Below are 26582 nucleotides of genomic sequence, written 5' to 3'. Positions count from 1 at the left end.
GCAGAAGCATAACGCTTATATATTCCTATCCTAAATTCTTATCTATTAAGTCACCCTCCAGATAATTAGCTGCTGAGAGTTCCCTGGAGCAGCTACCAAATGCTAATTCGACATTTTGAATCATCCCCAGACCTTTTTATCTGCTTAGTTTGTCATGAAATAGCGAGGGAACAAGCCACACAATTGTCCAATTACTTTTGAGAAAATGTGGGGAAAATGTCTGTAATTCCTAAACGGTTAATGCCATTTTTTTTTTTATATCTATTGAAATAAAGCTGGAAGTCTACACTTCAACAACATATTGACTGCTTTATTTAAAATCCATTGCAGTTGTGTAAATAGGCAAAATTAGAAACATGTGTCACAGTCCCCTGACTACCCGTTGTCCTTATATACGAAGTGTCCGTGTGCCTACATTTCCAGTTGGCCCTCCAACGCCGCCAGTCAATCGGAGAGCGAAGGATGGGACGCGTGGCCGACCTCGACAGCCAATCAGAACCCTTCGCTGAGCGTTCCGTCGGCGCAGCTACGACAACGCTCCGCCTTCACGCCTGCAACCATGACGACGGGCTCCTCCCCCTCTCCCGTGCTGGGGCAGGTAGGAACCTAACGAAGCTCTGCGGCGCCTAAAGATCTCAGTTTTGTACGCGAGCATCCGAACTGACCGCTGCTGCGTCTTTCCGTCCGTCAGGGGGAGAAGGTCGAGGGTCTCCAGGCTCAGGCCCTGTATCCATGGAGAGCGAAGAAGGACAACCACCTCAACTTCAACAAAAACGAGGTAGACGAGCGCTTCTGTTTTAGTTAGATGTTTTTGTTTTTATTCCATTCATCTTTTTGTGCTGGCCATATTTTCTGGGTGTGATAATTAATTTAACTGAGTTGGCTTGTACCCAATAGTTCAAAGCTTCATTCATTGTTACATTTGTATTCTTTTTTTCTTCCCGTTTCTTTGTACATGTATTCATTCTGTTTTAAACACGGTATTTCTGCACACTTGGGGATTTAGATTTTTTTTTTTATAAAATAAAAAAGGCTTTATTACAATATAATTTGCAGAACAGAGCACACTTGCAGAAATACCGTGTTTATTATATACTCATATTATAAGTATCGTACAATATTTGCAGAATTAGATTCCAGTGGTGGAGGTTTAGGATTGTTTACAACTCGTGTGATCAAATATTTGATAGATGGATGTAATTATTTCCAAAATTCAAGTGGTATTATCTCACGAAATAATCTGCCTCACTCAAAGGGAGTCACCAGTATTTACAATTATATTGTATTTGCATTTATACAACCACACTCTTTTTATTTATTTTATTTATGTTTGATGTTTATGAGGAACACAGGCGTAGCTTCATTTGAGAAACCTCAATAATGGTTTTGAATGCAAACAGGAAATGACATCCGGTGAAGCCCTCACTAATAGTGTTGTTGTTGTTGCAGATCATAACCGTGTTGGAGCAGCAGGACATGTGGTGGTTAGGTGAACTGCAGACCGGGCAGAGAGGCTGGTTCCCCAAAAGCTACGTGAAGCTCATCTCCGCCAGCATGACGCCGCCTCCTGGCGCCGCGCCGCGAATCAAAAACACCAGGTGGGTTAAAACGCAGGGCTCTTACGGTCATGGAAAACCTGCAAAAGTCACGGAATTTTTAAATGTCCTGGGGAAAAATATAATCCCAAAAGTTTGAAATAATTAATATGCTTTTAAAGAAAGGCGCTCAAAATATAAGCGGGCATACGCTCTATTTATAAATGTTTATTCTTTTAATCAAACTATTGTCTCATTCATTTGTGTTTAAGGTTTACTGTATGCTTTGTATTCTCATTGTTCGTTTAAATAATACATTTTCTCACTTTTTAATGGATACACCAAGATTTCACAACATGTTTTGGTCATGGAAATTGGGTTTAAAGTTATGGAAAAGTAATGGAAAAGTCATGGAGATCCACTGGTCAAAATGTGTATGAACCCTGAAACTGTGCATCTGCTTGTCTGAGCAAAAAAAAAAAAAAAAAAAAATATATATAAAAACTGCAAAATAAACATATTTTGTATACAGTTTAAAGAGTTTTTCCGTGTCTCCCCCAGTGAGCCTGGAGTATCAGAGAGCCCCCCGAATGGAAAGCGCCCGTCCCCTTCCCCAACAAAACCCTCTGACTCTGGAGAAGGTAACACACACACACACACACACACACACACACACACACACACACACACACACACACACACACACAGCAGTGTTTATTTTCTAAACGTCGGCGGCTAGTCGTCACTGACTGTGTCCGCGTGTGCGCAGAGTACGTGGCCATGTACACCTACGAGAGCAGCGAACAGGGGGACCTGAGCTTCCAGCAAGGAGACGTCGTCATGGTGACCCGGAAAGAAGGGGATTGGTGGACGGGCATGGTCGCCGGCAAGACGGGCGTCTTTCCCTCCAACTACGTCAAGCCGCGAGACTCGGCCTCAGAGGTGAGATGTCGATCAGAAACCAGAACAGTGGATGCGTTTTTACGTAGTCGGGTAAATATTTGTAATGATCGTTTTTGGAACTTTGCCTCCAGGCTTTGGGACCGGCGGGGAAGACGGGCAGCCTGGGAAAGAAACCAGGTGAGCTTTCAGTTACTCTATAATGTTGCTCCATCGCAGCAGCTGCCGGAGCCTTTTCTGCACTTCCTCGACGCTGTCAAATGTAAATATGTAGCGAAAGCCAATAGTTCGGTTTAGTTCAATTTCAAAATAAAAGCGCGGGAACACCGAGCCTCATCCTCTTCTTCTTCTTCTCTCTCTCTCTCTCCGTCAGAGATCGCGCAGGTGATCGCCCCCTACAGCGCCACAGGAGCAGAGCAGCTGACGTTGGCTCCGGGTCAGCTCATCCTCATCAGGAAAAAGAACCCGGGTGGCTGGTGGGAGGGCGAGCTCCAGGTATACAAGCACAAAACCAAAATATATGCAGCAACATGCACATCATGCAGCATACAGAAAGACCCATAACTAGTCTTTTTAGGTTGTTTTTTTAAAATGAATGGTTAGTGTTAGCATAAGATAAAGTAGTAATTCAGAATATCCTGAGACTCATTTAGACTTCTAGAAATTGAAAAACACAATTGAATACCTATCAAATAATAATTCATTATAAACAACAATAAGTGACTTAATAAATAATGAAAGACCCCACTAAACCCCCTACCTTCAACCTACCCCATACACTATGTCATCACTTACTCACATCGATTTTAATTATTTAACATAGGAAATCTGATGCTTATTATTACTCATTATTATTATTATTATTATTATTATTATTACTATTATTATTAAGCCTGCAGATACATCTTACACACACTAGGAGGCCAAATTAAAAACACAGCACCATAATCACTCATCCACTAACCACCCACTTAAACACTATAATAATCTGTTATGAACACCTAAAATAACTTAATAAATGTTGTTTATATATAATAATTAAGTAGTTTGATTTTGATTAAATGGCAATACAAGCATATATTTAGCCCCTATAGTGTTTGTCATATCTATAATGTGAGGCCTCTGGTTACGGTTGGTGAGCGCTGTGTTCTGATTGGTTCAGGCCCGGGGGAAGAAGCGCCAGATCGGTTGGTTTCCGGCCAACTACGTGAAGCTGCTGAGTCCCAGCACCAGCAAGACGACGCCCACAGAGCCCACCCCTCCCAAGCTGATTTCAGCCATCACGGGGCCTCACACAGGTACGAATACATACACGTATACTGTGTAAACAGTTATTTAAATATGACAAATTAATAACATTGCACTGTTTCAGCATTGAACTGTGTGGGTTTGGGGATTTGAATGAGGGACGGTACTCAACATTCATCTTTTATTAATTGGCAGCAACCATTTATTTACATAATAAGGTCAAATGTGGTGTGAATTCTTTTGGTTTTCATTATTATTTTTAAATTGGAAAGGTTTAGAAACCCTGGAATTACCTAAACTATTAAAGCAGAAACATTAAAGCATATTGTATTCCATTCTTTGTGGGAAACAAGTTGCTTTTCTCCATTTTTGTAGAAAGTTGTGGCCCATAAATAATCAATAAAATATGTTATTTGTGTTACTTTGACAAAACTTGGTATACAACTTATATGAAAGTTGGCATATAATAATGTCTGGACCTCATGACATGTGAAAGCCACCAGTTTGGACTGAGAGAAGAAAACCACAAGTAAAAGCTTTATCGGTTATTAAAGATTTAAGATATTTTTATCGTCATATGCACAGATAACAGACAGTTACTCCGCACAATGAAAAGCTTATTTTGCTCTCCTTACACACAGAATTACAATAAACTTAAGGTTAAAACAAATTAGAATTAAGAATACAAAAAAGCATTGCTGTGAATGCTAATAGCATAAGAAAATATATACAGTATTGCACAATTAGTTTCACTGATTCTGGACAAGAAACCCAAAAATACATAATTTTCATGATATGAGGAAAAAGATAATCTCCCACATGTGACCTTGAAGTTGCCAATGTTGACGCCCTGTCCGTCTGGTCCTGAAGCGGTGTGCCAGGTGATCGGCATGTACGACTACGTGGCCCAGAACGACGACGAGCTGGCCTTCCTGAAGGGTCAGCTGATCACGGTGGTCAACAAGGACGACTGTGATTGGTGGAAGGGAGAGCTCAACGGGAGGGAGGGTCTGTTTCCCAGCAACTACGTCAAACTCACCACAGACACCGACCCGAGCACGCAGTGTGAGTACACACACACACGCACAAGCGCACACACACCCATAACCTCACATGAACACACACACACACTATACTAAAACGAACACACTCACACACCCCAGAGCCAGGTGTGGAGATGCTGTCCCTCTCTCTCTCTCTGTTTTTTACCCCGGATTGGTTTGACCTTTCACCTTGACACTCCTTTTGGGCCTCTTTGACAACCACCCAGCCATGCGACACCTCTGGGTGGGGTTTGGATAGTGTGTGTGTGTGTGTGTGTATGTGCATGCGTGTGTGTTTGTGTATATATCTGCTTCAGTGTCAAAGTGTTTTCCCTTCTTCCTGCATGTGTCCCCTTCAGCATGATCCACCATAGACTTAGAGTTTCTAGAGCGGACAGTCAAAACCTGGGGGTTGTGGGTAATTATTTTAGCACTACTGAGCTAAAGTGTGTCTTTGTAGTATCGTAGAAATAAAAAAAACATCGTTCATAAGATTCTAATACAGTTGAGAACACTTGAGCACCATCAGTCCTCCATGTTAATCTTATTATTATATATATATTATATATATATATTAAAAAAAAACTAACAAAGCGAGTTAGAAAAAGTTTTGTTTGACATGTATGAAGAGTTTAAATATATTCTTGCAAATATTCTGATATTGATTTTAGCCCTAACAAACCATCCCCAGATGGATCTATTATCACTTATATTTGGAAACGACAAACCCTAAAAAACATTGATCCATAATCAGTCAATCATTACAGGCATTTTGCTTCTTGAAGGTTTTGATTAAATAATTGCAACGGGCGACCACGCAATTGATTTTATAAATTTGTATTGGGTTCCTAATTCAATTTAAAATATTCCAAAATAAATAGATGAACGGTTCAGACGTTGTTCTTGAGCGTTTAAGATAAAAACACTGGATCAATAACATTTAAATTGAACTGAATTATGAGTTTGCAGGTATGTGAATAGGTTTAATAGTTTCACAGTTATATCTGTATATTAACAGTAGTATAAAAATATAGAAAAACAAGTATTTTCCACACAGAAATACTGAAGACGTGTTTGCAGTTGTTTAAAAACAGCTTGTTTTTCTATATATTTTTTTTAGAGAGCTTTGACAAATGTGTTTTATTATAAAATGTGCTGTTCAGTCCATATCTCAGCCTTTGAAATAAAATAGTTTTTTCCCAATAAAATAATAACATGCAATATCTGTAGTGGGTAAGAACAACAAACTGCTCTCTCCAGAAGCTCTCTTAGCTCTCTTTCTATGCCAGGTTAGACCACACCTCCACACGCTCTGTCTTGCTGCACGCTCCACCCACCTAGCGCCCGATTGGTTGTTGTTGTTGTTGTTGTTTTGTTTAGTTGTTTTTGTTGATGTTGTTGTTGTCGTCCTCTCTCTAGGATCATATCATTACCCAGAACCCCCCTCTCCTCAAAGCCCTCAAAGAGACCCACTAGGCCACGCCTACTAGGCCACTCAACCAATGGGACAGCAGCAAGAGGTCACATGACCCGGAAATGGCACCTCTCCACCAATAGAAGCCACAGACAGACAGACAGAATTAAACTCTGTTTATCTAAAGGCTCCGGCTGCAGACAGCACTGTTCCAACAGCAAGGAGATCAATAGTCAGGGGCTCCTCCTCTCCTCTCGCCAACTTTCTTCTTCTTCTCTTCTCCTGCCATCTTTTTATCGTTCCACTTTTATCGGTCAGAAGAAAAAAGTGCGTTTTTAGAGAAGGAGGGAGAAGAAGAGAAAAAGGAGGAGAGACGAAAAGACTATTGAGCTCCTTTCTCCCAGATTGGACTGATGAACATGTTTTTGACTGGATCACAGTGACTGTATACACACACACACACACTCTCTTTCTCGCTCTCACACACACACACACACACATTAACATCCACACACACACACACACAGCCCTATCGTAGCGTGGTCCAGTGGATAGTGGGTCATTTTGTGGCTTTATGGGAGATTCTGTCATTAGAATCAGTAGCTCAGCTCATCCTGCTTCTTCTTTTTTTATTTAAAAAAAAAAAAGAAAGATTTTCTTTAACCTCCCATTGGTTCGGCGGCTTCGTTCACCTGTCAATCAAAAGCTCTGGCTCCTCCCCCCCATCCCCTCACTAACCCCCCTCCCTCCCCACAGCTTCACAGAAAGACCCACTATCTGCTGGAGGACAAGTCTGTGTCAAAAGTCTCCTCCCCTCTCTTTACGTCTCCTCTCCTCAATGCCAAAGACTCCTCTTCCCTCCTTCTTTTCTCCTCCTCCTCCCACCACGGGAAAAAAAAGGAGATGGAGAGGAAATGAGGCAGTTTTGAGACGCGTTCCTTCTATGGTTTTCCAGTAAGCCTGCTTCTCCTCCTCCTCCTTCTCTTCCTCCTTCTCTTTCTCCGCTAGGGAAGGAGGCATAGAAGGGAGCGAGCAGCTGGAATGGGACTCAGCCCCGTAGTTAAGGGCTATAAATGGAAAGCCATGCTGCAACTGCTTAGCATACGAGCTAACCACATTACGTTAAATGCTACATGGTACAGAGAGTTTGCACACGGTCTTAAACACACACACACACACACACACACACACACGGTGATAAGGTTTTTATCCGTTGTAGTTTTAACATTCTGAATATGTATTAACTTTAACTGATCAGTTTTATGTTCTGTTGTTGTTATTTTTGTTTACAAGTTCATTGTTTTGTCTGTTGCTCTGAGGATGAGATGCTGTCACATGACACACCAGACGGATTTGGTACTAAAACATGTCGTCAGATCTTTGAATCATTCCAGTTTTTAAAAGGAATATTTTGACATTTTTTTTGTGAAACGCATTTATTTGCTTTCTGAGTGAGCGTCATGTCAGGCGGTGGTTAGCGTAGCTTAGCATACAAGCAGAGGCACTTGGAAACCGCTAGCTTGGCTCAAAATTAGCTGAAAACACCTCTAAAGTCATATAGAACTACATGTTTTTACATTTCTGCTTCAAACAAAACTACAACAATAATTTGAGCGCGCAAGAGACACACACTTTGTTTATTTCGGAGCTCTGGAAGGAGCCAGGTGAGCTAATGTCCCCTGCCTCCAGTTTTTATGCTAAGCTAAGCTAATCGCCTTCGGGAGTGACGTTGATTTCCACGTCTCACAAGAAAGCCAATTAAGCATATTTCCCAAAAATGACGAACTCGTCCTTTTTTAAAAAATAGCTCAGCTGTTTTGTCGTTGTGGCTCAACTTCACAAACTAGTGATATAATATTTTTTATATCTATAATTTGAGCTTTACCTCCTTTTTCCACACTGTGATGCACCTTTTTTTTAAGGGTTTTAGCTCGTCGTCACCAGACTTCATGCACAAAACGGCTGATTTTAAGTTTGCCAGTCGAACACCGAACACATTAAATGTCTTTAGCTTCCGATCTTTACAGCTCATTCATGTCATATTTTACCATATGACTGACTGTGAAAACTAACGACAACATAGCCTCACTTTCAAATAATATAAATATATATATACTGTACATTATCTGTTACCATCCCGGTGTATGTTTTGCATTTTTCCCACAGCAACAGACGAGTGTTATGACGGTGGCCATATCAGATTTGTGTTGTTTTTGTTTACCCAGATGACAGTATTGTGATTTTTCTTTTTTTTGTATACAACAAGCAATAGAGTTGTTATTATTATTATTATTATTGTCATTGTTATTAACCTGCTTGGATCCCATTGGCTCCTCGAGTGTGTCAGTATTGGAGGCGGAGGTCTCCGATTGGGCGACGGGCCGCCGGCCGCCTCACAGTTTGGGGAACCGGCGGTTCGAGACGTCGTCGCGGTCGGAGCGAGTATTTTAGGAACAAAGAGCCGACGGGACCAGAGCCGTGCAGTCACATGACACGTCCTGATGATGCCTGTTACCGCGGCAACGCTCCCACCTGCAGCCATCGCTCTCCCCAGTGGCTGCAGGTGGGAGCAGACCAGACTCCAGCTAGAAAACTTGAGTTTTTAAACATGTCTTTTTAATATCTTAACACACACACACACACACGGTTTGCTCTGAAGCATGGCTCTGGTCCAGTCTGGTTTGTTTAAAAGCATAAATAAAAGCTCTGTATGATTTTTATAGTTAATCTAATGAATGATGACGGTTGATGCTTCATGTGGATTATAAATAGCAGCTCTGATGAACGGATTAACGGCCAAAATGTAACGAGACCGCACTCGGTGTGGAGCGAGTGAAAGCGATGCATGAATGAATGGTCAGACGGATACACAAAGGAACGAACAGGATACTTGAATGAGCGAATGAAATGTGCCGAATGTTGCCGTCGTTACCGTGACGGTAAAAAAAAAGAAAACGCCGAAATGTCCCGAGGTTTTTATTTGGTGAAGATTTTAATGAAAGCGGTTGAATCTGACTGGTCCTGATGATTAAATGCTCTGAGACAGACTGCGGCCTTGTTACTCTCTCTCACACACACACACACACACACACACACACACACACGCGTAATGTACACGGTATCTGTCTTAAATGTAAAGACGCCTCCTGTTTAACTAGCATTTGTTGATCAAGTTTTTAATTTAACATGTATAGGCCTCTTTTAATGGTTTGTTAAATACATATATTTTTTTAAATACATGTATTAAGTTTGTCAATAGCGAGCTAAATGACTTAAAGCTAAATTTATCAGTATTTTTAATCAATCTTGAGCATCTTTGAAGCTGTTTTCAGCTTTAAAAAAAAAGTTTTATAAGGCAATAATATATAATAATATAGCTTTTTATTGTTGGGGCAAAATCAACTGATTCCACAGCATATCTGAGTTCATAATAACTTGTAAAAAAGCCTCCAACTATTTATTTATTTGATAATAAAAGTGATAAATATCTTCATAAATACCACACTGTTGTTAAGTGCAGTTTCAGAGTCAAATCTAAAGCCGTGTTTGGAAGCTTCTTCGTCTATTAAGACGTCAAAAATATCCACTTTTAATAGACATCCCTCTTTAACTTCACACGTCTACATATATTTTGGACATCTTAATGAAAGAAACACATAAAATCACTCACATTGCAGACGTTCCACTCTCAGGTACGTCTTGCGTTGCTGACGTGTGAACACAGGTATGATGGATGTTTATTTCTTATTGAATCTTTTTTTGCGGGCGTCGGGATGTCTGATTGACGGCTAGCGTGCGTGACCTTTTGTCTCCTCAGGGTGCGCTGACCTCCACCTGCTGGACATGCTGAGCCCCACGGAGAGGAAGAGGCAGGGCTACATCCACGAGCTCATCGTCACCGAGGAGAACTACGTCAACGACCTGCAGCTCGTCACGGAGGTACGCACACGGATAAGCACACGGATGAGCACACGGATGAGCACACGGATGAGCACACGGATGAGCACACGGATCCCTTATTGTATGAACCACTGGTTCTAAACCTTCTTTCAGTGATGTACCGCCTGTGGAATGTTCTTTTAGCCAAGTACCACCTAACCAAAAAACAATGTAATATACACAGCGCTGTGCCATCAGTGTCTGATTTAATATAGAATATATACAATTCAGATTAAGAAATTACACTTATATGTTATTGAATATTTATGAAATAACTATTTTTAAAGGATTTTTTAATTTATGCACATTTTATATATATATTATTTAAATCTCAAGTACCCCATATGATGACCACTGTTATAAACGATGTGTAATGCAGCACATTTTCCACTTTGGTTATTTATTTATTATTTATTTATTATGTCGCCACGCAGCATCGAGATTGAGACTTTTGTATCAGAACAGGAAACAAAAATACATTTTATTTTGCCGGAAATCGGCGTGAAACATTTGCAATTTGCTTCAAGTGCTAATTTTTGTAAAACAAATAATTAAAAAACTACTTTTATCAAGAATCAAGTACTAAACGACAGCTTTACCGTATTGGGATTGGAAGTATGAAACAGATTTTTAAGTAAAATACAAAAAAATATGAAAACAAATCTGTGTTTCTGCTTTAATATTGGTGAAATGTGTGGTAACGTGTGTGTGTGTGTGTAGATCTTCCAGAAACCTCTGCTGGAGTGCGAGCTGCTGACGGAGAAGGAGGTGGCCATGATCTTCGTCAACTGGAAGGAGCTCATCATGTGCAACATCAAACTGCTCAAGTACGGAGAAACGCAGCGAGCGCATATTCAAATAGGAACAAAAAAAAGACCACATTTCCCATCATGCCTCTCTCTCCCCCTGCAGGGCTCTGAGAGTGAGGAAGAAGATGTCGGGCGACCGGATGCCCGTGAAGATGATTGGTGACATCCTGACCAACCAGCTGCCTCACATGCAGCCATACATCAGGTTCCGTCTGTCATCTCTTCATCTGGCCGCTCGCAGCTCTGTCTTCACAAAACCGCTACAATGTAAATGTTGTCGATTCCTAAATCTGATTTTTTTTTTTTTTTTTTGTGTTATCGCGTGCGTTTGTGTTCAGGTTCTGTTCGTGTCAGCTGAACGGAGCCACGCTGATTCAGCAGAAAACCGACGACAACCCCGAGATCAAAGACTTCCTGAAGGTTCAAAAATACACAGACGCATGAATAAGGTTCACCCAGCGTTTTATAGATGATATTTAGATATTTTTTTTTCTCCTCCGTCAGAGGCTGGCGATGGACCCCGGGTGTAAAGGCATGCCTCTGTCCAGCTTCCTGCTCAAACCCATGCAGAGAGTCACGCGCTACCCGCTCATCATCAAGAACGTACGTGAGGCGGAGAAAAACCTGGAGGACGAGTTGAGACGTTTTGAAATGTCTTCTAAATGTTTTTAATTCCCCTCCTGCTGCTGCAGATCATAGAAAACACTCCGGAGTCGCATCCGGACAACAGCCATCTGAAAGCTGCTCTGGAGAAAGCAGAGGAGCTGTGCTCACAGGTGAACACACACACACACACGCACACACACACACACACACACACACACACACACACACACACACACTCTAACTCTACATTAAACTGAGCTGTAAGCTGGAAACATTAAATGAGCATTAAGTTACAGAAAAAGCAGGAAAAAAAACATGTCTCCTGAAACATGTCGCGAAATATTGTGAGACACAATTACTAAAATTACTAAAAGTATTTGGAATAAGTATGTAATTTACACAAGAAAACTATGTGGCTATTTACTATTAAATAATATAATTACTAGTTATGTGTATTATGGTGATGGTGGTGGTATCGCTATCTTGATATTGTGATGAAAGATTTTGCCATTATTAGTTTGTATAATAATTGGTGTGTGTGTGTGTGTGTGTGTGTGTGTGTGTGTGTGTGTGTGTGTGTGTGTGTGTGTGTGTGTGTGTAGGTGAATGAGGGCGTCAGGGAGAAGGAGAACTCGGATCGTCTGGAGTGGATTCAGGCTCACGTCCAGTGTGAAGGCCTGTCTGAGGTAACGGTCTCTCTCACACACACACACACACACACACACACACACTGGTTTGCCTTCATTTATGCAGGGTAGGTTGGCTAATAACTCTCAGTTTTCTAGAACAACTGCAACAAAATGGCAGCAGCCTCGTTATTAAAACATGATTTAATCCCATCAGTCATTTAAATTGAGGATGTTTGGTGTTAATCGTGATGTTTGACATGTTCAGTCCTCGCCGTTGGAGAATAATCTCCTCGTCCGTCTCTGTCCTTCAGCAACTGGTGTTCAACTCCGTCACCAACTGTCTGGGTCCCAGGAAGTTCCTCCACAGCGGGAAGCTGTTCAAAGCCAAGAGCAGCAAGGAGCTGTACGGCTTCCTGTTCAACGACTTCCTGCTGCTGACGCAGGTGACCTCACGCTTCCACTTCCACCTCCACTTCCACTTCCACCACACCGCACAGGGAACGGTCGTCGCTGCAGTTACTTTCTTTTTAAAATGCTCGACCAGTTTGGTGAAGATTAAAACAAACGATTCAGCTTTAGTCTCTTTCTATAGGAAGCCGTGCAGATAAAGGTAAAGAATAATCTACACAAGTACAGTCGTGATAAACAGGTGCAAATATATAAATATATAAATGTATTTATAAAGATTAGCAATGACCAACAATGAAATAAGAAAATAATAATAATTAGGGAACCTAAAATACTTATATCACGGGTCTCCCTCAATTCTGATTAAAATGATGAAATGGAATAATCAATGATAAAATTAAATAAAAAAATAAAAAATATATACAGTGTATATATATATATATATAAAATATAAATTATTAAAATTAAATAAACTTCATGAATAAATTCTGAAGAATAGAAAAACATAATGTCATTAAAAAAGTCTCTGAGGAGAAAATTAATATAAAACTAAATAATCTTAATAGAAAAAAAACAAGACAAATCCTTAACTAACATGAATTAAACACCAGTTATAGAAATGTATACCAAAAAATATACCATCTAGTAATGTCAAGTATAATATCATCGCACTGATGAGGGGCATTTGTTTTGCAATACAAGTACTTAGAAGGTAGTATTGGTAGTATTAGTACTTTTACTGCAGTGAATAATCAGAATCCTTCTTTGTCTTGGTTCCTCTCCAGGTGACCAAACCTCTGGGCTCGTCGGGCTCGGACAAAGTCTTCTCTTCCAAAACACACCTGCAGTACCGCATGTACAAGACGGTGAGAACGCACACACACACACACACACACACACACACACACACACACACACACACACACACACACGCAAGCCTTCACACACTCTCCCACTGTTTGAACGGGTCGTCTGCAGGTCCTTCACTCATTAAGTTAATTTATTGCATCATCACATTTATTTTTAATCCATTCAATGTATTGCATATTTTAATTGCTGCTCGACTGTAAATGTATCTTTTATTTAAAAATAGTTTTTATGTATTGTTTCCAAACATTGAAATATTGTTAAATCATTTTTTAAATATTTATAATATTAAAAATGTATACAATATAATATTTTCTATTTAAGCTTTATTTAGCCATTGAGATTTTAAATAAAGCCAAGAAAAAGTTCCACCACAAAAAACTTAATAGACTTAAAAAAATAAACAACAGCAAAAAATTTAAATAATATAAAAACAATTCACATTAAATAGACGACAACAAATTGCATCAATAAAATAATTGTATAATTTATTTGCTCAAATGATCTGCATTCCTACAAAATAATCTAATTGTTAGCTAGTAGAAGAAATGGCGTAAAATAATGTGTCTGCGTTGTCTTCTGGCTTCAGTAACAAAAAGCATAAATAAGGAGGCAGGTCGTGTTATTTAAATAAAAATGAAATATGTCAGTTAAAACTTCCTTTTTTTTTAACTTATTTACTTACTTAATCTGTTTGTTTATGTTTGGTCTTTCTTTGCAGGTGCATGGTTAATTACTTGTATTCTTATTTTGAAAGGACTATTTCTTGTCAGATGTTTTACACTTAATATTTTATTTAGGTATTTTTTACAGTTTTTTTTTTGCGGAAACCTGCAGATTTCGGTGCTCAAAGTGTATAAAGTATCTTGAACGCACGGCCGCTGCGTTAAATGCTTTCCGTGCTCTTCTCTCCTCCTCAGCCGATCTTCCTGAACGAGGTGCTGGTGAAGCTGCCGACGGACCCGTCAGGAGACGAGCCGCTGTTCCACATCTCGCACATCGACCGCGTCTACACGCTCCGAGCCGAGAGCATCAACGAACGGTAGCGCTGAAGAACGCTCTGAGCGACGCTGCACTGCTCGGGGGTTTAAGTCATCTGATGGATCTGTATTGTCTCTGGGCTCAACATGTCTGTCGGGGACTGTGTGTGTGTGTGTGTGTGTGTGTTTGCAGGACGGCCTGGGTTCAGAAGATCAAAGCGGCTTCAGAACTCTTCATAGAGACGGAGAAGAAGAAGAGGGAGAAGGCGTATCTAGGTGTCTGACGTCTTTGATTTACCGTCCAGAACGTTTTGGCCAAAAGAAAAGAAGTAAATCAAAAGGTTTCACGGATTAATTTGTTTGTGTCTCAGTTCGTTCCCAGAGAGCCACGGGCATCGGCAGACTGATGGTCAACATCGTGGAGGGGATCGAGCTCAAGCCCTGTCGCTCCCACGGTACGCGCGCACACACACACACACACACACACACACACACACACACACACACGCACACACACACGAGATCGCTGAGAACGCTTCATTTAGCAGAAATATTTTAATACGGTATGTTTTCACCCAAATTGTGACGTAAATTCTGTGTCCGCACCTAAAATATGTATTTTTTTTTTATTTTAATTTATTATTATTCATATAGTCAAAAATAGTAAGTAAAAAAAAAAATATGTTGTCGACTTTATCCAGGATACAAAACGTGAGTCAGTTTGAACTAAGAGGATTGTTGTTAACAAATGTTGTTGTAACAAATGCAAAACAAAGATGTTTAACAGGCGAAGGAGTTAATTTGTGAAATGTTTTGAAAAGGAAATGAGAATATAATAAAATGAATATAAAAAATGTTATGATTAACAAATGGAAAAATTGGAGACGTTTTTGTGGTATTTATAATAAAAAATCTTATTTTGTTTTAATTATTTTCAGAGTGTAAATAATGAGTAATAAGTGTGTAATAAGTAAGCTGAGGCTTCGATCAGCATGAAATTGCTTTGGGTTTTTCACTTTTTCAAGAGTAATAATTTGTTATTGTTTGTTCTTATTTTCATATGTATTTGAGTTTAATAAGTTGAAAACAACCAAAATAAACTGAACCGACCAAGAGTGAAAGTTCTCTTTCAATCGTCTAGTTTCTGAAGTAGTAACTGTTTGTGGTCCTCTGTTAATATTATATATATATATATATATATATATATATATATATATATATATATATATATATACCTGTTTGTGTGTCTTTGCAGGTAAAAGTAACCCATACTGTGAGGTAACCATGGGTTCACAGTGCCATATCACAAAAACATTACAGGTGTGTTTTTTATATTATTTAGTACTGTTCCATTATTGTCAAAAGATTAAGAGACATTTTTATCATTTCTCTTCCGTCACTTATTCTCCATCAGAGACAAATAAACCAGTTTGTAAAAAACACTGAAACCATTTCTTCTCTTCTCTTAGTTTGAAGTTCCATTGTCTAATTAAAACTGTTTATAAAGTAATTTAATCAATTTCTGTGTTGAAAATAGATATGTCTGTTGTTATTATTATTAGTAAATGACGCTTGTCTCTCCCTGAAGGACACATTGAATCCGAAGTGGAACTCCAACTGTCAGTTTTTTATAAAGGACCTTGAACAGGACGTCCTGTGTGTCACTGTGTTTGAACGAGACCAGTTCTCACCCGACGGTCAGTCCCAACTCTCTGAAGTTCCTTCAGCTCCACCACCAGAGATGAATCACTCTATTTCATATATCTATGTTCTCTCTCTCATGACTTCCCACCAGACTTCCTGGGCAGGACGGAGATCCGGTTGGCTGAAATAAAGAAGGACCAGGGCTCTAAAGGACCGATCACCAAGCGGCTGCTGCTCCACGAGGTTCCCACGGGAGAGATCGTGGTCCGGCTGGACCTCCAGCTGTTTGAGGAACCCTAAAAGAAAAAAGAAACCTGGACAGGATCCTACCGGGGCCGGATTGGACGAAAAAAAGGATCTAAGAGAGATATGACGAGGACCGGGACTGGATTAGACCGGATTAGACCGACTGGATTAGACCGGACTGGATTCTCTTCATTTGGTTTGAGTAAATTTGGAAATTTGCACCTCCTATTATAGAATGAAAACAACTAGTAACGTCAAACATGTGCAGATTGTCCTCTTTCCAAAACACTGTTTTAAAAAATCGTACGTTTTTTTCACGGGAGGTGAATGGGGTAAAATATTCAACTAATAGATATCAACATGAAACTTCCCCAGATGACTACTGACATTAAGACAATAATCTTTTGTATTACAAAGTGGCCTAAAATGTTACGTTTGATTATGTATCGAGGAATTATGTAATGGTAACTTCTGGTTAATTTAGGAGAAACCTACTGACAGCAAACAGACAAAGAAATAAAATAAAACACCTAAATATCTATTTTGTCTTCTTTCCATGTTGGGGAAGCAAAATAGCACAAAATCTCCAAATCTACAAACCCGTGTTTCTTCTTAATATTCTCTTAAACTCTCCAAATGTCTTACAAACACTTCACCATCTTAAAATTGTATTTTATTGCTTTTAAAGCCATTTCTTGAACTGCTGGTTCTCCGGTGAGAGATTGTAGTTGAGCTCCACGACCCGGTTCTACTGCGGTCCAGTCCAGTTAAATCCAGTCCACGTCTTGTCCTGCCTACAGTCTGGTCCAGTCCACCTTTTAGTCCATTCAATCCAGTCCGGTCCTCTTGGAGATCAGCCGGGTCTTTTAAATGTTATCTCTTCCTCTGCTTCATCAGACACTCCAGTGACAATCCCTCCTTTTAGCCCCAACGAACCCAGACCCCCGTGTGTGTGTGTGTGTGTGTGTGTGTGTGTGTGTGTGTGTGTGAGTGTGTGACAGGCGGCTGGTGTGAATGATGTGTGCGAGTGTCTCGGTGGACGCCTAATTAAAAGGTACATTTTTTGTTTTTTTTTAACGTCAAGTCTTACAAACGCTCTCTGAGTCTTAAGTTAAACTCCTCAGGCTTTCAGCTGCAGGACTCTGCATCTAAAGGGACTTTTTGACTTTCCCATCTGTTTTAAACATTCACTGAACATTTTCCTCATCATCACAAACAAAAAAAGAGAAGCGAAATATGTACAGGTTTAATAAACGATGCTAAGAAGCGGAAAATGTAGACAGATTTTCTCCCAATGTGTGACAAGTGTCCGGTGTAAAATCACATAAAAATGTCCCTTTTACCTGTATTATAATAATAATAATAATAATAACAATAATAATAGTATTGCTGGAACAGCTAATTTCAATCGAGGTACTGTCGAGAAGAAAGTCTTGATTCTTCTTGTTTTCCGTGACGTTGGACGCACATAAGGGGATCGTAGTTTTTGCGTTGTATTGTTGCGTCGCAGTGGCCGTCGCTATGCAGGTGAACCGGGTGTCGGGGGCCCGAGAACACGCTAGGTACTACGTTGTGTTTTATAGGAACAGCCTTTTAGAAAAAAATGCACACTCAAACCCAGAGGAAGCTCAGTGTAAAAAAATAAAAAAGGTTTTACTGTGCGTCGGCACTCCCAGCACTTTTAGAACACACACACACACTCGTCTGAACAATGTTTCACAGCGGCCATTTTGAATAGTCAAAAAAAAAAACGTCACAAATATCTAACGTATGAAATGGAGAAACGAATATTTGTTTACTTTTTATTGCACTGTATTTTAAAATGCTTCTTAATAGGAGGAAATGGAGCATTTGCGGGGGACTACTTTCAGCGGCGGATTAATACACATTCGGTAGTGAAGGGACGACAGTGTGGCTCACTGATGTTTTTCGGAGATAAACACAGACAATCCTTGCTAGTAGCATCAATAAAATATAGATTATCTTCAGTCTTTACCTTTTTAAAATGTTTCAGTGCTGAAAACTTCAGATTATCTACCAACATTCAGAATAAAAGATATAACGGCGGCAGGCGGCTAACTAGTTTAGCTTTGCGCTGCACCGATTCAGCTAGGTCGAAATATTTGACGTTATTGAAACGTGAACTAATCCCTCTTCCGGTGTTTGTAGTTTCCTATTTGTCTAGAAAGTGGAATTTAACTGTTTGTATAGCTTTGCGTATTTTCCGGTGCCTTCACTCGGGGGGCGTGTTATGCCAAAAAGAAAAGCTAACATTTAAAATAAAAAAAAGAAAGTGGAGCGGGATAAAGTTATGGTTTTATTTGTTATTGTTGTAAAAAAAATCACGCCAATTAATTTTGAAGCATATCATTTACTGAATTATCTCAGGAGTTACTTTGAAGGCGGCGTCCGTCTTTCCCGATGCGAGTATTCAAAATGGCCGCCCGTGCGGTAGCGCTTTTAGACGCGTTCGCTAGCTACTTGGACAGGTATTAAAAAAAAATTTAAAAAATCAGCTAGTCGTTTTTTTTTAACCAACAGTTACCTTCGTGACCAGCCACTGTCCGATCAGGAGTCAGCGAGGCTCGGCCAGTTGCAGCAGCTTGAACGAATGTTTGTGTTTCCCCAGACTGAAGCTGATGATGATGATGATGATGATGATGATGAATTTGTCCTTCATCCCTGTAAACCCCCTCCTCCCCAGACTGTACTGAAACTAATCCAGTTTGAACCCGTTCTCACTGTCTACCTTCCAGGTTGTGTATAATACTACTGCTATCTGAGAGTTAATATATGGGGGCGATGGAGGCGATGCTGTTAATTATCACTGTAGAAGAAGAAGATGTACTTTGTTGTCTTTCAATGTTCAGAATAAACTTCGGTTGGACCAAGATTTGAGTCGAGACTGTGTCGATGTGGCAAATAATTTGGTTTGAGTGCAAAGATTATCAACTGTCTTCATCACGGGATTATATTTATTTTGTCTGACTTTCTCTCTTATTGTTCTTTTCTGAGAAAATCCTCTTAAAATCTGTTTAAATTAAACAATTTGATGTAAAAAGGTTTCATTGAACCTGAAAAAGGGCCGTTAAAACTTTCGAACGCTTCTTTATTTTTTCGCTTTACTTGATAGAGAATTCGAGCAGATTGAGTTTGTGTTTATTATATTTCAAGTTAAAATCAAACAAAGGACATAATAAAAATTATAATATAGGATATACCTAAATTATGCAAAACAGGATTCTCAATATCAAAGACGCATGTGCATTATTATGAATGAAAGATGTGTTCTGGAAGTTTAGTTCTTATTTAAAAAAAAGAAGAAAAAAAAAGTATAAATCTGATGTGTGTGTGTAATTTTAAGATGCCCCTAATCCTTTTTATTTCACCCTGATGACCTTCAGTGTTTCACATTTCTGCAGCAGTTGTTTCGTCGTCTTAACGCCGCAAAACAAATGAGCCGGTTGTGTTTCTGTTGATGTCCATTTCCAACCAGGGTCAACTCTGACTGACATGACAGTGAACCCTGGAGGCCATATGGCTAAAAAAAGGGACTCACAGAGGTTGTGTTACATAGAGCCACAGCAGCTTGGGCCCAGACTATTACCTGCTGCTGTCTGTATGAGCCCATGACATAGTCCTATCCCACCCGTTCACTTTCATCTGGAAATGGTCCTTTCGGTATGACGTTAAAAACAAACAGGTGCTGAAGCTGTTGAGAGCATTGTTATTGCTGTGTTGCGCTGCCACGTGCAGTGAAAAGGGGGCGTGGTCTTTGACCAAACAATCTGCGTCAAGACGGACACATTTAGCCTCAAAGGCCGGAAGTTAGCCATCGCTGACTTCAAAATAAAAGCATTCTGACTTGAATTTATTTATTTAAATGCTGATTATGCATTATTAAACATTTAAACAAGTTTTAATTCTTCATTATTACTTTAAATGATTTAATATATGTCAACTTAGTTAAATGTATGTTATGAACCAGTCATTTGTCAAAAAGAGCTAGTCGTCAATGCTTTTATTTTGATATTCGTGGCCGGAAACCCGTTGGTCTTCTTCTGTGGTGCCTTGACGCCAGTCTTTGGAGGATTTAAAGTTTTACGTAACGATCGTCGTAAAGCTATAAAAACACTGCTCTTCTAAACACAAACACGTTTACTAGCAAACAAACAAACAAACAAACGGGTAGAAGTCGATTTAATCCGTTCAAGTCGACACCGGAAATGTTTTTTGTTTTTTTTAGATCAGCTCGCTAAATTCATTACGACTCGTTGATTTGCTTTTTGTGCATTTTATTTACCTGTTAAAACATTCCCGTGTTTCCTGAACGAGAGAAGCGGTGTCATGGTGGAGGACGGAGAGCTTCAGGACATTCAGTTCTTCCTCTCAGCGACCTGACGACCCTGCTCTTCACCACCAGAGTTACACTGTTGTACTTTATATTACTGTATTTTATTTAAACAATCATGGCTGCTGCTTTGTCCAGAAGAGGAACAGGATTATGTGTAAGTACATTAAGAATGTGCAATAGTATGTAATGACCTACACGTGCCACCTTCACAAAATAACTCAAAGTAAACACAGAACAGCAGATTACTCATGCATGTGCAATATAAATAATCATAAACACCTCATATGTGCAATAATGTCTCCAACCACTCAGTCTGGGTTACTTATTTATGATACGGTTACTGTTTATTCTATTTTTTTCTCTTCTTTTTCTACTGATATTTTGCTGCTGTAATCCTGTGTGACGAATAAAGGGTTATTTTATTTTATTATAAATTAATCTCTAAGGAATAAAAGTATACAGTCGCCTTTAAAACACACATAAACCATTGACTGGACCATCTGTGGACAAATACACGATCATATATGTTCATGAAGCAATGAATTCCTGAAAATCTAACTATTCAAAACTAGAATCAAGTTTGCCATCTGACACCAGCTGCACCTGACACCCTGTGCATCGTGTGTGTGTGTGTGTGTGTGTGTGTGTGTGTGTGTGTGTGTGTGTGTGTGTGTGTGTGTGTGTGTGTCTCCAGTGTATTCAAAGGGAGTTGTGCCGAGTCGTGTGGAGGCCACAGACGGCACTGTTCAGCTCCAAATCATGGGACAGAAAACCACCACCGCGCAGGACACACATCAGTGAGACAAACACACACATTTCTTTAAGTCTCCAGTTGTTTTATTCACATGTTATTCCTTCAGTTGAACAGTAAGAGCAGTAACTCAAGGTTTCGCAGGTTATTCCTTGACAAACTGCTCGGTGTAATAATGAAATCCTCTCTCATAATATGTGACATGTTATTGCAAAGATGACATTGTATTGAAGTGGTTTCATTCTCAGTCTGTGTTTTCTGTCTTGTCTGTTTTCAGAGAAGGCCAAGCCGCAGCCGGCGGTGGATATCGCTAAACTCCTGGAGCAACTCTTCAACCAGCGCAGGCCGGGCACAGCGCCACCTGTTGGTAAACATCAGTGCACTCGGGGTGTTCTGTCGTCAGAATGAAGCCTTGATTATTTATTTCCCTCTATTTCTACTCTATGACGTAGTGGAGTAGGTTTTGTATATTTTGTGTAACGACACAAATGCCCATAGTTTGGGGAACCAGCTCTTTAGCTGCCTGAAAGACAGTTGATTTATCGGACTGTTAATTAATTAAACCCATCAAACGCTGATTTGTTCCTGCCATATCTGAGTGGTTTTACTTGTCCCCCTTTCTCTCCTCTCCATGTCCTTTCCCTCCCTCCTTCCTCCTCTCCCCTAACTCCTACAGCTCGGCCTACCAAACCTCCCACCGCCTCTTCAATGAATGTCTCCGCCTCAAACGTTCCACCTTTGTCGAAGACCGAGCCGGACGCTTCTAGTTTTAAACAAGTCGATGCTCGTAGTCTCTCCAGTGTGGCTGTTGCTACAACCTCCTCGATGGAAACAATAGAAACCAGCGTAGAAACTTCCACGCGACAACCCTTATCGGACCACGAGGTGGAGGAGACATCATCTTTTCCTGCTGCTTCAGTAGAACCCTTAATAGAAACCACAATAGAGTCACCAGTGGAGCACATCCTATCCCATCCAGTAGAGCCTTCAGTAGAAGCTCCAGCTGAAGAAGTGCAAACCAAAATCACGGGCGTTTCCTACAGTGCCAAAGTAGAACCATTGATAGAAACCACAGTGGAATCACCAGTAGAAGCCAACCAGTTTACCGTGGGGACAGTAGAAACCAGAGCTGCTGTTGCTGAGGGTCCAGTAGAGCCTCCGATAGACGTAGCGGCTCGGGAAGTAGAAACCGAAAGCACAGACTCAGGAGGGGTTGACGTTTCACACACTCCGACAGTAGAACCTTTAATAGAAACCACAGTAGAACCAGCGTCTGAGAAATGCCCCCCTCTTCTGGAAACGCTAGAGAACACATCGGCTGTTGCTGAAGGTTCAGTAGAAGCTACAATAGAGGCAGATACGGCAGCTCTATCAGTACAGACTAACAGCACAGACTCGGGTCCCGTTACCCTCTTGCACGCTGCTGAAGAGGAACCTTTGATAGAAACCACAATAGAACCACCAGTAGAGGCCAGCCATTCCACCTTGGGAACAATAGAAACCAGAGCTGCTGCTGTTGAGGGTCCAGTAGAGCCTCCGATAGACGTCACGGTAGACCTAGCAGCTCAGAAAGTAGAAACCAAAAGCACAGACTCGGGTCCTGTTCACCTCTCTTGCGCTGCCGAGGAAGAACCTTTGATAGAAACCACGACAGAACCAGCAGTAGAGGCCTCTCCTGTTTGTGAAGGTACAATAGAGCCTGCAATGGAAACTGAATCAGGTGACGACCTCTCGCACGCTGCCTTGATCCAAAATGCAGAAGCATCTGCAGCCTTGACCTTGCAAAACAAACCCACAATAGAATCCACAGTGGAATCGGTAAGTGCTGCAGTGGAGGAGGAAGGGAACCGGTCTGAAGAGATGACCTTGGAGTCCGTAACGCTCCACATGGACCAGCTTCTGGTGGCGTCCTTCAAAACCGACGAGCTCCTCCAAACAATATCGGTTCTGGATGAAAAGGCGGAGAAACGAGTCCGGGAGCTGTCGGTCCAGACGGAGATCGGAGCCGAGAGCTCAGGCGAAGACGAGCGTGAGATTTTAACCGACGTGCTCTCGAAGTGGGACTCTTTGTCGGAGGACCTTCGAGAGTTCGAAGGAGAAAGTGGGACGTTGGTGGAGGAGCTCTTCTGTCACGCTCCTCCCAAGACTCCTCGCTCGGTAAGCACAAGTCCAGCCGCCGGAGCAGAAGCCGTGACGCTGGAGTCCATAACTCTAGCGGAAGCAGAAGTTGGAGGTCTCGAAATCGAAGATCTGCGAGAAACGAGGAACGCGCTCGAGGAAGAAGCCGCCACGCCGGCAAAGGAGGAGACGGTGGAAGTTGGGACCACGATAGACGAGGAGACGGTTGTTGAGGAGACGGCCGAGGCTGACTTTTTAACGCTGGATTCCATCTCTGAAGCCATGAGCCTGGAGTCTGTGACTCTGGCGGAGGTCGAAGCCTCCTTGGGAACTCTGGAGAAGGAATCCCTGAGCGAAACCACGAATTTTCTGGAAGAAGCGGCCGAAATCGTCGCCGGAGAGCAGAGGACGGAGGTGGAGGACGTGGCGCCGCCTGAAGAGACGCCGGAGGCTCCGTCTCTGGCTGAAGATCTGCAGATGGAGGCGCTGATAGAGGAGCTGCTCTTTTCCTTTCCTGCTCCTGTAGCGGGAGACCAGATCGGTCTGGAGACCGTAAGATCGGATACTTCGGACGGTACGTTGGACTCCTGAAGGTGAAGAGGCGTTAGCAGGAGCAGAAGGTGGAGGTGGTCGTAGATAAAAGCTCTCACTTTTTGAGTCGCGCTAATTCAAAGGAATAGTTTTTAAAATACTATTTATTTTACGTTCTTGCTAAAAGTTAGTTGAAATATTCATTTTTCGACCCTGTGATGGAGACTTCAGAAACAGGTCGTGTTGATTGAAGCTGAGATGAAGTGGAATCAGTCTTCTGTCCTGTGTTGTTACCATAGCAGCGGTTGCCGCCGGGCCCGTCGATGCAGCACCTGAAGTGACGGATGATCTGGAGGAGGAGGAGGCTGAAGCCTTGGGGAAAGAAGATGGGCAAGCAGGTAAAATACACATGCAGATACAGACAAAGGTCATAGGTCACATCGGACAAGTGAATCCAACATACGTCAGTAAATACTACGCATCAGTAAATGTCGTCACAGTGAGACCCTCGGCCCTTAGCAGTCATTTAAAAAAACATCACTAAAGTTTTGCAGAATTGTCGAATATCAACATTGTCTGGTGTTACATTTTTGGGTTTTAATAGTATTGTTGTCTCGTATTTCCAGGTTTAGATCCGGTACAGAGACTCTTCCTGGAGAAGATGAAAGAATACAACAACATGCGCAGGTAGAGACAAAAGAGGTGTCCGGTTAGATTATTTATTATATTCAATGTGCCTAAAATACCAAAAGACACAGTTCAATTCCATATGGTTTGTTAAAGTAAAAGGTCAAACATTTTGGGATGTAACACATGCAGAGTGGTATTGATCCACTCATTTAACTCTTAAAAAGACATTTCCTAAACTGTTGAACTATTTCTTGAAGGGCTCTTGAGTTTTTAATGTGTCGGCTTTGAATGTTACAAGGTTGTGAATGCTGTTGGTAATTAAAATGTATATTTAAAATATAGCTTCTGCCATCGTATCATTCAGACATCAAATTAACAATAATAAAAAAAGGAGATTTCATGTGAACTGTTTAAAATGTGGAGGGATGGAATTTATTTCAAGTCTTTTAGCTTTTATTTTATTGTGATAAATGTTCAAATGTGACTTTGAGTATTTTCATGCCTCTCTTGAAAAAACAGATGATGGATTTCAAGAGATTTCCTTTTCTAAAGGTTAAATAATTATTAATTAATTAATCAAGTATTCACTTATGTTATAGTCGCGGTGAAAAGAAGAAGAACATTTGTTTTAAAAACAACTGGAGAAAAGTTTAGAATGGAATATTGGAAGGAAAATGTGATGTTGAGACATTTATTAAATTCCATCTTCTATCTCCTCTCCTCGGAGGTTGAATGGAGGACTGTTGGAGGCGGAGCCAGACTATGAAAAATACCTATCGGAGGAGACGGCAAAGCTCCGGAGACTTTATGGAGGAGGAGACCTGAGCAGCTTCCCTCAGTTCACCTTCACCGGTGAGAGAGAACGTATGACTTATGAGTGTGTGTGTGTATATATATATATATATATATATATATATATATATATATATATATATGCTGACGGGATGAAGTTCTTGTCAGTCCTCATCAATAACAAGGAGTTTCCAAGAGATAATACGCTGATCACAGATTTATAGTTATTGGTAAATGTCGGCAACAAAGAATTGCAATAGAGAAATGCCAAAGATGTGTTTTAGAAGAATCATACATTACATTAGCTAAAATGTTTGTTTATGTAAAAAAGAAAGAGAAAAAAAAGAGGTTATCAGTATATACATCACAACCTGTAAACTCTGAAATATGGATTGGATTTTGGCCTCACATATTGATCTCTAATGGCGCTCTGAAATGAACATCTTCACGGCAACATGACGAATAGGATTGGTGAACTTCCTGTTGGATCAGTGCACGGTGTAGTTTTGCAGGAGGGATGAGAGGAAAAACATCAACAACATAAAGGCATCACAATGACATACATCACGTCTGATAATCTAATTCCTTATGGAGATTATGATTTGTACTTTTTTTTTACCTCTGGAATATGATGCTTTCATTTCTGACATGTGCCGTTTTCTCTTTAGAGCCTCAATTGGACCAGGACTCCAAATGATCCGTGACACCTACCCCCACTCTTTGTGTTCTTCCTTAACCCCTTCTCCTTTTGCCTTTCGCCTCTGTCTTCCCCCTCCATTACCATTTCACATTTCACTCCATCGGAGAACAGAAAGATAAGAGGAAGCACGGGAAGTTTGTTTAGGTGATTTGCCATAAAAAAGAAAGAAAATGAACATGTATTCCTGGCTGTTTGTTTTTATTGTGCAATAATGATAGTAGTGCATTATATTATTAATATTCTATTTTATTAAGGTAGTCTTGTGTTCTCAGATGTTGAGGATGTGTGTGTTAGTGTAAAATGCAATTAAAGCGTCTCAGAGCAGTCCAGGCCTGGGTGAACAGCAGGTGGAGCCGTCAGGTCAACCTTTTCTATTTGGCTCTATTTATCTGTCTAGCTCGCTCTGTTTCCATGTCTCACACTCTCCCTCTTTCTGCT

At 40.7% G+C, this 26582-nt stretch overlaps 2 protein-coding genes across 3 annotated transcripts in view; both read left to right on the top strand.

Annotated features, from left to right (window-relative positions):
* Positions 1-16529, top strand: part of itsn1 (intersectin 1 (SH3 domain protein)) — a gene marked incomplete at its 5' end in the record, with an annotated part of 35649 nt that extends 19120 nt beyond the window's left edge. Inside the window, 24 exons of the mRNA XM_079229331.1 lie at positions 424-598; positions 692-778; positions 1450-1598; positions 2097-2176; positions 2305-2477; positions 2570-2615; positions 2809-2930; positions 3598-3733; positions 4554-4748; positions 9958-10079; positions 10800-10906; positions 10992-11093; positions 11227-11308; positions 11393-11491; positions 11581-11664; positions 12097-12180; positions 12435-12566; positions 13317-13397; positions 14319-14440; positions 14572-14654; positions 14750-14833; positions 15634-15698; positions 15967-16075; positions 16174-16529. Coding sequence (XP_079085457.1) covers positions 424-598; positions 692-778; positions 1450-1598; positions 2097-2176; positions 2305-2477; positions 2570-2615; positions 2809-2930; positions 3598-3733; positions 4554-4748; positions 9958-10079; positions 10800-10906; positions 10992-11093; positions 11227-11308; positions 11393-11491; positions 11581-11664; positions 12097-12180; positions 12435-12566; positions 13317-13397; positions 14319-14440; positions 14572-14654; positions 14750-14833; positions 15634-15698; positions 15967-16075; positions 16174-16322 — 2668 coding nt within the window. The 3' untranslated portion in view covers positions 16323-16529. The remainder of the gene's footprint in view (positions 1-423; positions 599-691; positions 779-1449; positions 1599-2096; positions 2177-2304; positions 2478-2569; positions 2616-2808; positions 2931-3597; positions 3734-4553; positions 4749-9957; positions 10080-10799; positions 10907-10991; positions 11094-11226; positions 11309-11392; positions 11492-11580; positions 11665-12096; positions 12181-12434; positions 12567-13316; positions 13398-14318; positions 14441-14571; positions 14655-14749; positions 14834-15633; positions 15699-15966; positions 16076-16173) is intronic.
* Positions 16530-23708: 7179 nt separating this feature from the next.
* Positions 23709-26240, top strand: LOC306747137 (uncharacterized protein). Of its 2 annotated transcripts, none has more exons than XM_079230153.1 (5): positions 23709-24065; positions 24325-24420; positions 24649-24709; positions 25380-25504; positions 26113-26240. In XM_079230153.1, the coding sequence occupies exons 1-5, from the start codon at positions 23774-23776 to the stop codon at positions 26139-26141; spliced, it is 603 nt and encodes a 200-aa protein (XP_079086279.1). In that variant the 5' UTR covers positions 23709-23773; the 3' UTR covers positions 26142-26240. The 2 variants fall into 2 exon arrangements, with proteins under 2 accessions (XP_079086279.1, XP_079086278.1); XM_079230152.1 differs by having other exon boundaries at positions 24322-24420.
* Positions 26241-26582: the final 342 nt, after the last annotated feature.

This window comes from Taurulus bubalis (genome assembly GCF_910589615.1).
Source record: "Taurulus bubalis genome assembly, chromosome: 14".
Lineage (NCBI taxonomy): Eukaryota > Metazoa > Chordata > Actinopteri > Perciformes > Cottidae > Taurulus > Taurulus bubalis.
The sequence above is the reverse complement of the archived record's forward strand: the minus strand, read 5'-3'. Positions and strand labels throughout refer to the sequence as shown.

What these genes read in the sequence shown, in the direction of transcription:
- LOC306747137 (XM_079230152.1), top strand. Translation starts at nt 23,774, where the DNA reads ATGAGCCTGGAGTCTGTGACTCTGGCGGAGGTCGAAGCCTCCTTGGGA. An exon ending in GAAAGAAGATGGGCAAGCAG is followed by an intron (nt 24,421 to 24,648) that starts GTAAAATACACA and finishes TCGTATTTCCAG; the next exon opens with GTTTAGATCCGGTACAGAGA. An exon ending in CCCTCAGTTCACCTTCACCG is followed by an intron (nt 25,505 to 26,112) that starts GTGAGAGAGAAC and finishes TTTTCTCTTTAG; the next exon opens with AGCCTCAATTGGACCAGGAC.